This window comes from Ascaphus truei, chromosome 8, assembly GCF_040206685.1.
Source record: "Ascaphus truei isolate aAscTru1 chromosome 8, aAscTru1.hap1, whole genome shotgun sequence".
NCBI classification, from domain to species: domain Eukaryota; kingdom Metazoa; phylum Chordata; class Amphibia; order Anura; family Ascaphidae; genus Ascaphus; species Ascaphus truei.
This window is the reverse complement of record NC_134490.1, coordinates 45,314,200-45,330,221: the sequence shown is the minus strand read 5'-3', so window position 1 is coordinate 45,330,221 and position 16,022 is coordinate 45,314,200. Positions and strand designations below refer to the sequence as shown.

The 16,022-nt window shown below is 48.3% G+C and overlaps 1 protein-coding gene across 5 annotated transcripts in view; it reads left to right on the top strand.

Moving 5' to 3' along the window:
* The window catches only part of CLCN1 (chloride voltage-gated channel 1), a 54,185-nt gene that overhangs the window by 22,881 nt on the left and 15,282 nt on the right, over positions 1-16,022 (top strand). For all 5 annotated transcript variants that reach the window (XM_075611801.1, XM_075611803.1, XM_075611802.1 and 2 more), the window contains 8 exons: positions 1,765-1,893; positions 6,561-6,694; positions 7,637-7,714; positions 10,672-10,750; positions 12,384-12,509; positions 15,000-15,084; positions 15,353-15,454; positions 15,890-15,974. In XM_075611801.1, the coding sequence (XP_075467916.1) occupies positions 1,765-1,893; positions 6,561-6,694; positions 7,637-7,714; positions 10,672-10,750; positions 12,384-12,509; positions 15,000-15,084; positions 15,353-15,454; positions 15,890-15,974 (818 nt within the window). The remainder of the gene's footprint in view (positions 1-1,764; positions 1,894-6,560; positions 6,695-7,636; positions 7,715-10,671; positions 10,751-12,383; positions 12,510-14,999; positions 15,085-15,352; positions 15,455-15,889; positions 15,975-16,022) is intronic.

Below are 16,022 nucleotides of genomic sequence, written 5' to 3'. Positions count from 1 at the left end.
TGTACTGTCATAAACTTTAACATTTAACATGCTAACTGACTCCTGTAGAGCCTGAGATGTAACTCTTGGGTATTTAGCAATTTCTCTGAGCATTGCACGGTCTGACCTTAGGGTGAATTTGTGGACACTCCTGGGAAGATTGGCAACTGTCTTGAATGTTTTCCACTTTGAATAATCTTTCTCACTGTAGAGTGATGGACTTTAAATTGTTTAGAAATGGCCTTATAACCCTTCCCAGATTGATGGGCAGCAACGATTGCTTCTCTAAGATCATTGCTGATGTCTTTCCTCCTTGGCATTGTGTTAACACACACCTGAATGCTCTAGACCAGCAAACTGCTAAAACGTCGGCTTTTATAGAGGTGGTCACACTTGCTGATGATCAAATAATCAAGGGCATTTGATTATCAGCACCTGTCTGCTACTTAGCATCTTAATTCCTATGGAAGCAGTAAGGGTGTACTTAGTTTTTCACACATAGCTTCTCCATTTTGGCTTTATTTTTGTTAAATAAATCATGACACGGTGTAATATGTCATGTGTTGTTGTTCATCTGAGGTTGTATTTGTAGTGGGAGAGGGGGTTGGCCTGGTATTAAAGGGGTTGCACCCCATATGGCCACCCCCTGACCTCACCAGGGAGGCAAGGGGTTAACTGGACTGCGGTCCAGGAATGTGGTTTACACCTTGTCATGTCATGAAAATGTATGTTCCCCTGTTCCCATGTTTCATTATAATCCTGTATTTTAAAGATGTTTTAAAGTGCATTTCTGTATCTCCAGTTCTGGAGGTCGTAGAGAGTTGATATTTGGCCAATATGTGGAGTCATTGTAGGCATTAAAAACTGGCAAATTTCGACCCACTGAGCCCACCAGAATGGAACTTATTCATATGTGTAGATATTAAAGTGTATATGTATGGTATTTTGGATCTGTTCTGAAAATGCAGACGCCATCTGCTATGCTAATACAGCCGGCTGATTGAGCCTAAGCACTGTGATCAAATGGTAACTGCCCTGATTTACACTAAGTACTAATCAACAGACCAAGTACTAATCAACAAGACTCTGCCACTCTAATTGTTACCTGAAGGCGGAGAATCATCAAACTGGAGTGGTTTGTAAGTGTTATGTCTACACCTACAAACAATGCAGATACTTCATTTGGTAGATTGGTCGTCGCCCCTGATTTAATTATGGGGCTACCCATAGAGTCCCAGTACACATGGGCTAATTAGCTGGGGGGCATGGGTTAATCTGTGTCTCCACGTTAGGGATTGGATACAGATAATTGTTCACCAATAGTCTGTATTCAATGTTAAGAATAGGGTTACACAGGTATATAAACTGTGTCAACCCTACAGTTTTTAGTTGTGCTTCTGATTCCACCTGGAATGTCACCGGATTGCTGGAGAATTGCTAGCTGATACTTCTCCATCCCCCAACCCTAAGTAAGTGTTACCTTCTTGTCTGTTAATTGTACTATATTGCTGTGTTCACCTTTTTTAAGGACTAAATATATTTTATTATATCTAAGCCTCGTTCAGTTCAACCCAGATATTTGGTGTTCATTATATCTTGTCATAAGCTACCGTGACAGTATTTACCTAATTTTAAGACCTGATTGTTATTATGTCCTGATATGTAAAACCATAGAATTCAAAGAGGGTGTACTTTTTTTTCCCCACAACTGTATATTTCTATATCTCACAGCATATATGTCTCTCTGACTATCTCACAGCGTATATATGTCTCTCTATCTCACAGCGTACAAATGGATGTATCAGGGGCTGTCTCACAACGTGTGGTTGCAGTATTTGGCTTGGGTCTCTTACCCTCTCATCCTCATACTTTTCGCTGCTGTTTTTTGCCACCTGGTGTCTCCCCAGGCCATAGGTAAGTGTCTCCCCAGACCATAGGCAAGTGTCTCCCCAGACCACAGGCGAGTGTCTCTCCAGACCATAGGCAAGTGTCTCCCCAGGCCACAGGCAAGTGTCTCTCCAGACCATAGGCAAGTGCCTCCCCAGACCATAGGCAAGTGTCTCCCCAGGCCATAGGTAAGTGTCTCCCCAGGCCATAGGTAAGTGTCTCCCCAGGCCATAGTAAGTGTCTCCCCAGGCCATAGGTAAGTGTCCCTGCAGGCCATAGGTATGTGTCCCCGCAGGCTATAGGTATGTGTCCCCGCAGGCCATAGGTATGTGTCCCCGCAGGCCATAGGTATGTGTCCCCACAGGCCATAGGTATGTGTCCCCACAGGCCATAGGTATGTGTCCCCACAGACCATTGGTATGTATCTTCACAGGCCATAGGTATGTGTCCCCTGTCACGGTAGACCAGAGGTTTTAACACCAAAATACCCGGATCCTTTGATTGAGAAAAACAAGAGATAAAATAAATTGTGATTTATTTACAGAATGAACATACACATCTTAATTTACAATTACAATGAAAATACACCTACTGGAACTGGGTCAAATGAAATAAAATGTTCCCAGAACGAAATGTTGCCAAAACAAAGTCTCTAGGAGCAATTTCCCAGGAGCGGGAGTTGCTCGCAAAAAGAGCCTGAAACAGTCCTCGGTCAGCAGCACAACTTGCCTCAGCTGTTTACTCTGCTGGAGCTGCTTCTTTCTTGAGGAAACTTTAAAATCTTGAAACTTAGATGTTTCTTGCATGAATCCTTAGATGGTATGAAACTCTTACAGCAGGATGACTCTGTTCCTGACGAGCTGCACGTGTTCTTATAGGGTTAACATTCCTATACTTAACTAGTGCAGCCTATCTTCTCTGTGGGAATATTTCCTTCCCCCTATCACGGAACTGCCAATACTTTGCAACCCTGGCAGAGGGGGCTTCTCATTCTGCTCTGGGCAAGTACAAACTTTGCCACTTGGCATATGAGACCTTGCCCCTCTTACCTGGTGCCGTTCAGGCTGGGCAGAGTGACAGTGTGTGTGTGTGTGTGTGTAAGTAATATATCGCCATATCCCTGTGTGTTTGTGTGTAATATATCTTTTACCCTGTGTGTCTGTGTTCCTGTCCATCTGTGTGTGTGTGTAATATATCCCTGTGTGTACCTATCCATCTCTGTGTATGTAATATATCTCTATATCCCTGTGTCCCTGTCCCAGATCCTTTGATTGAGAAAAGCAAGAGATAAAATAAATTGTGATTTATTTACAGAATGAACAGCTTGATTTACAATTACAATGAAAATACACTTACTGGAACTGGGTCAAACTAAATAAAATGTTCCCAAAACGAAATGTTGTGTGTGTGTGTGTGTGTGTGTGTGTAGCACACAGGCAGGTTAACTCAATCCCATATATCAAGCAAGGGAACCTTTTTACTTGCTGAAGTGTTTATTTGGGGCAACAACATAAACATAAAAAGGGGGGGAAACTGGGACATGAGAGTAATGGAGGGGAGCGGGAGCTATGGGGGAAGTTGGCTAAATGCAATATACTGTATAGGGATAGGTGAAAATCAGTAACTTTACCAGGATTGGAGAGATGACTGTTCAAGATGGCTGCTGGTACAAAAAGGAAGCATGCTGGTCTGGGCTGGTGGGAAAGTAACTGGGTCAATACAACTTGACAAGGGGAGGGGGAGAAGTCCATCCTAGTAAAAGGCAGGGGTGTTGCCAAGGCAACTGGCTGAAGCCAAGAAACCCACAAGGGATCGCAACATTGTTGCAACAGCTAGGCTGAGGAGTGCTGGCAGCCTGCAGACAGAGAAAAACAAAATCCTGTTCCAGGACATTTCCCGTTTGGTATCGGTAGATACAACTATATTAATATAAACATGTGGAACAGATAATATAACAACTAGGGGTGTACCGAGTACCCGGAATTACCCAGCACATTTCCACCTACCCGGACATTACCCGGACTCGACAACTGAGAAGTGGGCCCAGCGCCGGCTAATACCCGGCATCGGGTAATGAAAATAATCTTATTACTTACCTTTCTTACCTTACAGCCAGCGACGGACAACATATAGGAACAGCAGCAGCGGTCCTGTGGCGGTGGCAGCATCAGAAGTGTCTTCAGCCAGCGTGGAGCGGAGGCGCACTGTTTGGGGCGGGCGGGAGCGGAGTCGCACTGTTGGGACGGGAGCGGAGGCGCACTGTTTGGGGCGGGCGGAAGCGGAGTCGCACTGTTGGGGCGGGAGCGGAGTCGCACTGTTGGGGCGGGAGCGGAGGCGCACTGTTGGGGGCGGGCGGGAGCGGAGACGCACTGTTGGTGCGGGCGGGAGGGAGCTGAGGCGCATTGTTGGGGTGGTCGGGAGGGAGTGGAGGCGCATTGTTGGGGCGGGCGGGAGAGAGCGGAGGCGCACTGTTTTGCGGAGGCGCACTGTTGGGTCGGGCGGGAGGGAGCGGAGGCGCACTGTTGGGGTGGACGGGAGGGAGCGGAGGCGCACTGTTGGGGCGGAAGGGCAGGAGCGGAGGTGCACTGTTGGGGGGGCAGGAGCGGAGACGCACTGTTGGTGCGGGCGGGAGGGAGCTGAGGCGCATTGTTGGGGCGGGCGGGAGGGAGCGGAGGCGCATTGTTGGGGCGGGCGGGAGAGAGCGAAGGCGCACTGTTGGGTCGGGCGGGAGGGAGCGGAGGCGCACTGTTGGGGCGGAAGGGCAGGAGCGGAGGTGCACTGTTGGGGGGGCAGGAGCGGAGGCGCACTGTTGGGGCGGCAGGGAGTGGAGGCGCACTGGAGGCGGGCGGGAGCAGAGGCGCACTGTTGGGGCGGGCGGGCAGAAGTGGAGGCGCACTGTTGGGGCGGGTGTCCAATAGGAACGCTCAGTCTCCTGCTCCAGTCACGTGGTTCCCCTTCGGCTCACACTGCTTATCTGCTGCGGTGCTGCGTAATGGATTCTTGCTGTCCCACGCCGGCTGAAGACACTTCCGATGCTGCCACCGCCACAGGACCGCTGCTGCTGTTCCTAGATATCGGGTACCTGGCCGGGTAAAACCTTTTTTTTAATTTTTTTTGGCCGGGTACCCGTTACCCGTTTTTTTTTAATTGCTACCCGGTACAACACTAATAACAACAATATATAAAAAGTCCATGAATGCATGACAGATGGTACCGGCCAATACCATTGGGCTCCAAAGTTTTTTGGCGCTCCAGATGTCAAGGTAGGTGCACCAATCCAAGATGGCTCGGTGCTCCTCATTATTTATTAAGAGTCCATAAAATGGGTGAGCCCATGAATGATAATAGGGACACCCAAGTGGTGGCACCCGAAGCCCCCAAAATCCAGGCAAAAGTTCTGGCTCCGACAAAGACTGGGATCTTGTCCGTAAGCGTTGTCAAGGCTCATGGGAAAGACGGGCTGGACTTGCCTCCAGGGTCGTGAAGACTGGTTGGTTAGGTAATTTCAACCGTGCGTTCCCAGCACACTTGGGGATTTGTAAAGCAAAATCCTGTTCTTGCAGAGTCGCCCTTGTTGGTCATAGGCTTCTGCTTCCAGAAGGAACTCCCTTTAGAGAGGTTCCCCTTTCTATTGATGCAGTTGGTCTTGTCTGTATGTGTCCCCCTTTGGACACAATAGGGGATGACCATCTTTGCCTCGGTCACTATGCTGATAGTACTTAGTCTTTTGTAAGGAGGCTTACCACGACAGCTGTCTGTTCTACCACCAGTTGTGTGGTTGAGAGCAGTGGTAGCGTGCCTCACTGGAGCATGGCCATTTAGAGGAACATTGAAGTCCTAGCGTACCCTCAGGTGTCACGTTTGTGACTACACCACAGACTGGAAGGTGGATTTCTGTAGATGTTTCCGGGATTGGTGATTGACCTGTATCTGCTGGAACCGATGGGATCTCATCCGATTGCGTCAGAGACTCTGGTTCTATAAGCAATGATGGGCTCTGAGGGCGAGCTGTAGACACTAACCCAGTAGTGTGGTCTGCAGACTTCTGGTCTGTAGCTGTAGATGCTAACCCATCGTGCCACTGATCTGTCTGTGTTGATTCCTCAACTCCCTTTCCTTTGGTTAGGAGATGTCCACTGGGTGAATGGAGTGGAGGCGGAGTTGTCCAATTGTTTGTTTTATCTTGGAAGATCTCTTTGTCAATAACCTTCAGGAGATCGGCCTCAATTTGTTGTGTGTCTGTGTGCCCCTGTCCATCTGTGTGTGTCTAATATATCTGTGTGTGTGTAATATATGTGTGTGTGTGGCAAAAATGGACACATCGTGAGTGCTCATTTGTATGTTATTTCCCAGAATTCCTGGCTGCTGTGGAAGGACTGTATGCTAAGAGATAATGGGGAAAGGCAGGGTTGCACATCTGTCTGAGACATGTGAATGTGCCCACGGTGATATTTTTATTTGTTGTACACTGTACGGTGGAGGATTTTTTTAAACTTTTTTACTCGCCATAACTTTCTGTGTGTCTGACAATTGCAATGTATTGCTGGTCCCATGAGCAGTGATGGGGTTAAGAGCAATCGTTTTCCACTTTGAGAAATCTGGTGCTGTTTTCTGCATCAGTTTTGTGTTAAAAGCCCTGATAATTCTTGCAGTGTAAATGATGATATATATATTACACATTTAACCCTTCCCAGGCTCAGGTATCCCGGAGCTCAAGGTGATTATGCGAGGAGTCGTGCTGAAGGAATATTTAACCCTCAAAGCATTTGTGGCCAAAGTCATCGGCCTGACGGCCTCGTTAGGGAGCGGGATGCCCCTGGGGAAGGAGGTAAGTAGTTACTATGGGGTCAGGTGTGAAAATCTTCTGTTTTACTTCACACATCATTTTATGTCAGGATAAAGTGTGTTCGTGTATTGATATTTATTACCAATCCATTTGATTAATATTTTGGTTGCAATGACATATGTAATACGTCAGGAAAACACACACAATATTGTGTTGAAGAAAAGTTAAATATTTTATTTATAGCGTGTGCTCATAGGGAGGAGTGAGAGGAAGTGATTAGCACTCATTATTTCAGCTGGATGTATTCCCACAAGGCTTAAATGGTAGGTCTAGATTTACTAAATAGTTGCAATTCCTAGTGCACCTTGAAGTAAATTCAAATAATATATTTATTAAGCAGCTTATCTTTCATTTTAAAATGTAAAAAAAAAATAATCTCTTAAAAGAAGCGTCATTAAATAATTGATACTTTCACACCTGACTCCAGATGCACTCGCACGCGGTCTGTAAGTCTTCCAATGTAACCCTTAGATTGTAAGCTCTTCAGGGCAGGGGTCCCCTTTACTTTATGTTATATGTTACCTGCTGCTCTTATCCTTGTGTGCACTTTATTTTCCCTGTGTTGTAATATTTGCATACTGTTTGTGTTACCTAAATAAAGTCAGACATACAGTTATACAATTAAACCTGAAGGCGCATTACGCTTAGCACAGTTCAGTAGATCTGAGCCGTGATATAGATTTGGAGTGGGCAGGTAAACTATTTCAAAGCAAGGGAAGGATTGGAGCGTTTTAAGGGGAAAAGCACGCAAGATATTTTACTTTTCACAATCACTATTTCTAAATAAAAATATTGCTCGATAGTTCAGTGAAATGATATTCTAGCAACAGCGGGAACATGTTTTTGACTGAACTCCCCATAGATAGTATATCTTTATATAATAGTCACAGCATTGCCACATACTGTGTGTCGCCCTCTCCCCAGGGCCCATTTGTGCACATTGCCAGTATTTGTGCGGTCGTCCTTAGCAAGTTTATGTCGGTGTTCTGCGGTGTGTACCAGGTAAGGAGTTGCCTGTGATTGGCTTTTACCCCGGCTTTCTTGAATGGACAGTCCCACGTTTGGCTGCCTGTGATTGGCTACTGCCCCCTCTGGCTGCTGCCCGTGATTGAGTACTCGCTGTCTATGAATGGCTGCTCACATGGCCGCCCATGTCGCTGCCATATTGGGGTGATACTATTGATTGCCTAAGAGTGGCTTCTCCCAGCTCTGCTCTTGCGACTGCTTCCCTGGGGGAGGGATCTGTGTACAATGTATGTGTCTTTCAATACCTTTTTAATTCTTTCTTGCTCCATATAACCAAACAGTGAATCACTTACTGGGCAGACTTATATATACTGACACAGAGGGTCATTTATTACAGTCTCCCAGCTGCAAAACTCGTATAAAAACGCTGGTCAGATTTATCAATCAAGAAAATCCCATTAGTTTTAGTAGGAATATTTTTTGTTAATGAATTCTGTACCATATTTTTGCCCCAATTTTGAAGCCGGGAGGCTTTGATAAATAACCCCATAGAGAGACAAGACCCTTAGGCCCTTATTCAATATGCTTTGAAAATGCATACTAGTGCTTGAGAATAATGAAAATCCACTTATCTGAATAAAGTTGATTTCTTATTTAGCACGGGTAAGCAACTTCCAAGAATACTGCATACAGGCCTTAAACTGAATTTTATGTCCAAACACTTAGGGGTAAATTATTCACCTGCTCTATCTATCTATCTATCTATCTATCTATCTATCTATCTATCTATCTATCTATCTATCTTCCATCATTTCTATTTCTATACACCCTCCAGTACATGGAAGATGTCTTCATGTAATTAATACTTTAGATTCCTCTGACTGGTTACACTTCAGCCCCTTTGGATGTATCATTAAATCCCAGATGGATGCGTTTCACACAGTATTATCTAAAATGTATATGATTCAAGTCAAATCAGATCAAAACGCCTGGATATCCAGAACGGGATGAGAATGTGGTTTGTGACTGGGGGAGCATTATTTATTAATCCACAGCAGCCATTAGTGGCTATTTAATTGAATGTTTGTTAATAATGGATAACAGCTGTCACAGTTTAGTGAATTAGAGAAACACATTAGGGTTGTGAGGACACCACATCTCTGCATTTCATGTTTTAGAATGAGCCATAATGTTTTTGAGATTGTAAACATCTAGCTTGTATACACATATGCTGCCCTTCCGTCTATGTATTGCCCTATATATACACATGTGTACATATATAACACCCTCACTCAGGATCCGCTCCGGAGTCTGGATCTGTTGGCCGCTGCCTGCGCTGTGGGGGTTGGATGCTGCTTTGCTGCGCCCATTGGAGGCAAGTGCTGCCCCGACACATAACCCCACCACCTATGGCATCTTCTGTGCCCATTTCACCCGTCACAGACCTCTGACCCGCCTCCTCTACCCATATCTGTCTTTATTTCCCAAGCAGGTGAAGAAAGGTAGGAGTGATACATGGCCAGCACAGCAAGAAGCAAGAAATGAGATCTCATTAATTATACTGGCCAGATCAGGAAGAGGATGGGGATCTCCTCATTGCCCATTGGCTTTTATTGGCATGAAGGATCTTTTATTGCAGAGATAGCAGAAAAGTGATACATTTCTCAGCTATATATCAGGGAGTGTGCCTCATAACTAAGAAAAATATGACCATTATAATCACAACCTCCGTGGGAAGAGGGAAGATCTCCCACTGGGGAGAATTTAGCAGAGATTTACTGCATTTATACACTGGGATAAAATACTCCCTAATTAATCAAACAAAAGGGACACAATATGTATCTCTCCTGCTCTCAGTATGTTTCTAACAATGTAACATATTGCTGTGACTGGCACCATCGCTTCCTTTCTCTCTCATTTCCCTTACGCTGCGTCCATACAGCCTTCGTCCGCGCGGAGGCGTCCGTGACATCACCCATGTGAAGCGGTTGCGTTTTCTGGACATGGTAGACGCGCCGTGAGGGGGCGTATCTGTGATGTCACGGAGCTCATTGGGTGAACCGCTCACGTGACCTGCCTGTCGCGCCGAGAAATCAGTTTCAACTTATTCCTTGCGCAACGCGCGCCTTCTCCTGCTGTCGCGTTCTATGGGCGCCATCAATGCCTTAAGGCAATGTGATCTCGCTACATGTGGACGCCTCCGCGCGGTCTTCGGCAGCATGGACGATGCCTTAGCATGTTTTTCAGTTAACTCTGATATTTTCCAGACTCCCTTTCTTTCCTTTGCACTTCCTATTACCTCGTCTTTCCTAATTCTCTTTCTCCTGCTCTGTTACGTGTCCCTGTTTGGTCTCTCTTCAATATGCTGTGTACCGTTTTCATGGAGAAGATTTTAGTCCCATTTAGAACTCATCCCCAGCAGTGGGAAGTGGCTTCACATCATATTGAGTAGGGGCTTTGAGAGATCTTGCGATGAGGTTGAAGTTTCTCACTCATAGGATGATTTTTTTTCTCTCTCTCTCTTCCTCCTTGTTTTTAATGTCTTGTGCTGTCTCACTTGTTCTCACACATATAACTCGGGATTTCTCATGCTGTTTGACTGTCTCTTGGATATGTGTTTACATATTTGTCTGTCTCACCGCTCCTTGTGGATTCTCTTGGCTATTATATTCGCTCACTCTTTATTTGGCTGTCTCATTCTTTTGTCTGCTCTCTGACTTTGACTTGTCCACATGGCGTTCTTGTGTCCCTGGTTTTCTCTGACACTCACATACTCTATCTTTCAATATGGTGGTTTCTCTGCTCCCTGATGGCCTTGGTTCTTCCTGCCTCTCTAATGTGGTGTCACTCTGTCTCCTTATCTTTCTGCTTCATTCTCTGGATGTCTCTCTTTTACTGGCTGTTACTCTTGGTTGGTTTTGTCACTCCTTTTCTGCTTGGGGTCTCTGTGTTTTCCTGGTGGTTTTGTGTGGTCTCCCGCTGTCTCTCAGTAGCAGGCGTATTATTACACTGACGTTCTCACAGTGGGATGTGCTGTTGGTGTCGGGTGTTGCTTTGGAACCCCCCTGGGAGGCAAGTGTGACAATATTACACGGGGTGACACGAGGTGACACAATATTATACTGAGTGATACATTGTGACACAACACAATATGCATGATGACAAAATGTTACACATTGCATAATGGAATAGAATGTGTCACAGCACCATGCACTACTCAAAACTGGAAAACACACAAAATCCACGGGGAGCATGGGGAGGAAACAAAAATAAATTTAAGTGCAGCAAAAAAAGGCAACGTGGAAAAAAGCCTACAAATGACTTGGCTCTAATGAATTAACTACTTACAAGATGTAAGAGTCAAATAGGCAGGGTTGACTCAAACAGTCACAGGTAAGTGGATGATGCAGTTGTCATCAGAGTGGATCGGGTCCCCAGGATCACGTACCCCAATGTTGAGAGAAAAACTGGCATAGCACAGATCACTCGAGATAAAATAGCTTTATAACAATAAAATATTATACTCACATTCTAACAATAAAATACGGGCATATCACACTGCATTAGTGTAGGAAGATTTTAGCCAGCTGGCTCACCTGAGACTCCTGAGGAAGAAAGCAGTTGCTTTTGAAACGCGTAGAGTGGGAGTTTTCATTCAGACCGGAGCATACAGCAGAGAAGTTGCAGGAAGATCCAGCACTCACCGCGCGACGAACCCAGAAGTGACGTCAGACGCCAGTCGGAGCAGTGTAACAGCTGACCGGGGGCTGAGGCAGAGGAGTGGGGGAACGTTGCAGGACGGTGAGCCAGCTGGCTAAAATCTTCCTACACTAATGCAGTGTGATATGCCCGTATTTTATTGTTAGAATGTGAGTATAATATTTTATTGTTATAAAGCTATTTTATCTCGAGTGATCTGTGCTATGCCAGTTTTTCTCTCAACATTGGGGTACGTGATCCTGGGGACCCGATCCACTCTGATGACAACTGCATCATCCACTTACCTGTGACTGTTTGAGTCAACCCTGCCTATTTGACTCTTACATCTTGTAAGTAGTTAATTCATTAGAGCCAAGTCATTTGTAGGCTTTTTTCCACGTTGCCTTTTTTTGCTGCACTTAAATTTATTTTTGTTTCCTCCCCATGCTCCCCGTGGATTTTGTGTGTTTTGCTGTTACTGTGGGGGAAGAGTGAAGACTACCCCTTCCTGTGGGTTCCAGAGCAGGGGGTGAAGCTGTATTGATTTAAATTTTATCACATTATCACCTATTTAAGATTTTGATTAGTCACTTATTATTAGTGTTCACTTTTTATTTGTTTGCGCCTTATTTCACTTTACCACTACTCAAAACTGGGACAAACAAAGCAGCACAACAAGTCAGTGACACCATGTGAGTTACACAACCTGGACAAAAACAACACAAAATAAAGCAGCATCTGCCAGTCACCTTCAGCAAAGTATTACTGTATTCCATGTCATTGTATTATGACTTTGTGTAGATGCATTGTACAGTGTTGTAGTTCCGCAACATTTGCAGTAAAGACACAGAATGTGTTGTTGTGTCATTGTTGTGCTGTGCATCACTGTTGTCACATCTATGAATGTATGGATGCAGAAGTTCTGGTTGTTCCCTGTATGTCGTTGTTTTGTCACTGTATTGCTGTGTCCCTGTATGTGGTGTTGTGTTATTGTGTTGTTGTGTAGGTGTATTATTCAGCATCGAGGTCACCTCCTCATATTTTGCGGTGAGGAACTATTGGCGAGGTTTCTTCGCAGCGACCTTCAGTGCCTTCATCTTCCGAGTCCTTGCTGTCTGGAACAAGGATGCAGGTCAGTGGATGTCTCTCATTGCTCCCTGTCGGCCTCTCCTTGCTCCCTGTCGGCCTCTCCTTGCTCCCCGTCGGCCTCTCCTTGCTCCCCGTCGGCCTCTCCTTGCTCCATGTCGGCCTCTCCTTGCTCCCTGTCTGCCTCTCCTTGCTCCCTGTCTGCCTCTCCTTGCTCCATGTCGGCCTCTCCTTGCTCCCTGTCGTCCTCTCCTTGCTCCCTGTCTGCCTCTCCTTGCTCCCTGTCTGGCTCTCCTTGCTCCCTGTAGGCCTCTCCTTGCTCCCTGTCGGCCTCTCCTTGCTCCCTGTCGTCCTCTCCTTGCTCCCTGTAGGCCTCTCCTTGCTCCCTGTCGGCCTCTCCTTGCTCCCCGTCGGCCTCTCCTTGCTCCCCGTCGGCCTCTCCTTGCTCCCCGTCTGCCTCTCCTTGCTCCCCGTCGGCCTCTCCTTGCTCCCTGTCTGCCTCTCCTTGCCCCCTGTCTGCCTCTCCTTGCCCCCTGTCGTCCTCTCCTTGCTCCCCGTCGGCCTCTCCTTGCTCCCTGTCTGCCTCTCCTTGCTCCCTGTCTGCCTCTCCTTGCTCCCTGTCTGCCTCTCCTTGCTCCCTGTCGTCCTCTCCTTGCTCCCCGTCGGCCTCTCCTTGCTCCCTGTCTGCCTCTCCTTGCTCCCTGTCTGCCTCTCCTTGCCCCCTGTCTGCCTCTCCTTGCTCCCTGTCGGCCTCTCCTTGCTCCCTGTCTGCCTCTCCTTGCTCCCTGTCTGCCTCTCCTTGCTCCCTGTCTGCCTCTCCTTGCCCCCTGTCTGCCTCTCCTTGCTCCCTGTCGGCCTCTCCTTGCTCCCTGTCTGCCTCTCCTTGCTCCCTGTCGGCCTCTCCTTGCTCCCTGTCTGCCTCTCCTTGCTCCCTGTCGTCCTCTCCTTGCTCCCTGTCGGCCTCTCCTTGCTCCCTGTCTGCCTCTCCTTGCTCCCTGTCTGCCTCTCCTTGCCCCCTGTCTGCCTCTCCTTGCTCCCTGTCGGCCTCTCCTTGCTCCCTGTCTGCCTCTCCTTGCTCCCCGTCGGCCTCTCCTTGCTCCCTGTCTGCCTCTCCTTGCTCCCTGTCTGCCTCTCCTTGCCCCCTGTCTGCCTCTCCTTGCCCCCTGTCGGCCTCTCCTTGCTCCCTGTCTGCCTCTCCTTGCTCCCTGTCTGCCTCTCCTTGCTCCCTGTCGGCCTCTCCTTGCTCCCTGTCTGCCTCTCCTTGCTCCCTGTCGTCCTCTCCTTGCTCCCTGTCGGCCTCTCCTTGCTCCCTGTCTGCCTCTCCTTGCTCCCTGTCTGCCTCTCCTTGCCCCCTGTCTGCCTCTCCTTGCTCCCTGTCGGCCTCTCCTTGTTCCCTGTCTGCCTCTCCTTGCTCCCTGTCTGCCTCTCCTTGCTCCCTATCTGCCTCTCCTTGCCCCCTGTCTGCCTCTCCTTGCCCCGTCTGCCTCTCCTTGCCCCCTGTCTGCCTCTCCTTGCCCCCTGTCTGCCTCTCCTTGCTCCCTGTCGGCCTCTCCTTGCCCCCTGTTGGCCTCTCCTTGCCCCCTGTCTGCCTCTCCTTGCTCCCTGTCTGCCTCTCCTTGCCCCCTGTCGGCCTCTCCTTGCCTCCTGTCGGCCTCTCCTTGCCCCCTGTCGGCCTCTCCTTGCCTCCTGTCGGCCTCTCCTTGCTCCCTGTCTGCCTCTCCTTGCCCCCTGTCGGCCTCTCCTTGCCTCCTGTCGGCCTCTCCTTGCTCCCTGTCTGCCTCTCCTTGCCCCCTGTCGGCCTCTCCTTGCCTCCTGTCGGCCTCTCCTTGCTCCCTGTCTGCCTCTCCTTGCCCCCTGTCGGCCTCTCCTTGCCCCCTGTCTGCCTCTCCTTGTACCCTGTCGGCCTCTCCTTGCCCCCTGTCGGCCTCTCCTTGCCCCCTGTCGGCCTCTCCTTGCCCCCTGTCGGCCTCTCCTTGCCCCCTGTCGGCCTCTCCTTGCCCCCTGTCTGCCTCTCCTTGTACCCTGTCGGCCTCTCCTTGCCCCCTGTCGGCCTCTCCTTGCCCCGTCTGCCTCTCCTTGCTCCCTATCTGCCTCTCCTTGTACCCTGTCGGCCTCTCCTTGCCCCCTGTCGGCCTCTCCTTGCCCCGTCGGCCTCTCCTTGCTCCCTATCTGCCTCTCCTTGTACCCTGTCGGCCTCTCCTTGCCCCCTGTCGGCCTCTCCTTGCCCCGTCGGCCTCTCCTTGCCCCCTGTCGGCCTCTCCTTGCCCCCTGTCGGCCTCTCCTTGCCCCCTGTCGGCCTCTCCTTGCCCCCTGTCTGCCTTGCATTATTTCTTACTGACTAGTCTCAAACCCATTTAGCTTTTTCCCACCATGCCAGCTTGGCTTGTAAGTATCGTATTTAGATGGCTAGAGAAAACGATGATTCTGGGTCTTAAATAAAGCTCATGTAAAACAACATCTAATTACCAAAAAACGTATTGCAATTAGCAGAATACCCCGTGTCCTTCCTGTACTAGAAATGTTCTGCCTCTTGCAGTCACCATCACGGCACTTTTCCGCACTAACTTCCGCATGGAGTTCCCCTTTGACCTGCAGGAGCTGCCTGCGTTCGCTATAATTGGGTAAGAACCATCTCAATTTATTCCTGAAAATAATGCTAGTCTATAAGAGGCAGCAACACATTGCTGTTATTACTAGTAGCTTACAGTAGAGATTGGCCACCGTGATACTGACTGTGACTATCGGATTGCTACGCAGTCAGTTTGCTGCACTCTTTAGGTTGTTGGATGAGCTGGGTTGGCTTGTCCTATTTGGGTGATTTCTGGGCATGCTGATAACTCTACTCTACGAGTGCCTGGCCTGGGCGTGTAACATCCGTTCTTCCCACAGTATTTGCTCTGGATTTCTTGGCGCTTTCTTCGTGTACCTGAATCGGCAGCTAGTGCTGGGAATCCGCAGAAACCAAACCTTAAGCAGCTTTCTGAGTCGTTAGTAAGTATGCAATGCTCTGCAGCCTGTGTGCAATGCTCTGCAGCCTGTGTGTAATGCTCTGCAGCCTGTGTGTAATGCTCTGCGGAGTTACCCCTGTTTTATTATTACATTATATTACTAGACATCATTCTAATTTCTCTCTTTCCCTTTTTCTATTTCTCATCTCCCTCTCTTCCCTCTCTCTCCCTCTCTTCCCTCTCTCTCCCTCTCTTCCCTCTCTCTCCTCTCTCTCCCTCTCTTCCCTCTCTCTCCCTCTTCCCTCTCTCTCCCTCTCGTCCCTCTCTTCCCTCTCTCTCCCTCTCTTCCCTCTCTCTCCCTCTCTTCCCTCTTTCTCCCTCTCTTCCCTCTCTTCCCTCTCTCTCCCTCTCTTCCCTCTCTCTCCCTCTCTCTCCCTCTCTTCCCTCTCTCTCCCTCTCTTCCCTCTCTCTCCCTCAGCCGTCTCATTTACCCAGCTGTAATCACCTTTTGCATTGCGACTATCACTTTCCCTCCGGGATTTGGGCAGTTCATGGCAGGAGAGGTAAGACTAAGGGAGTCATGCTATATTGTCCCATTCAAGTCAATGGGG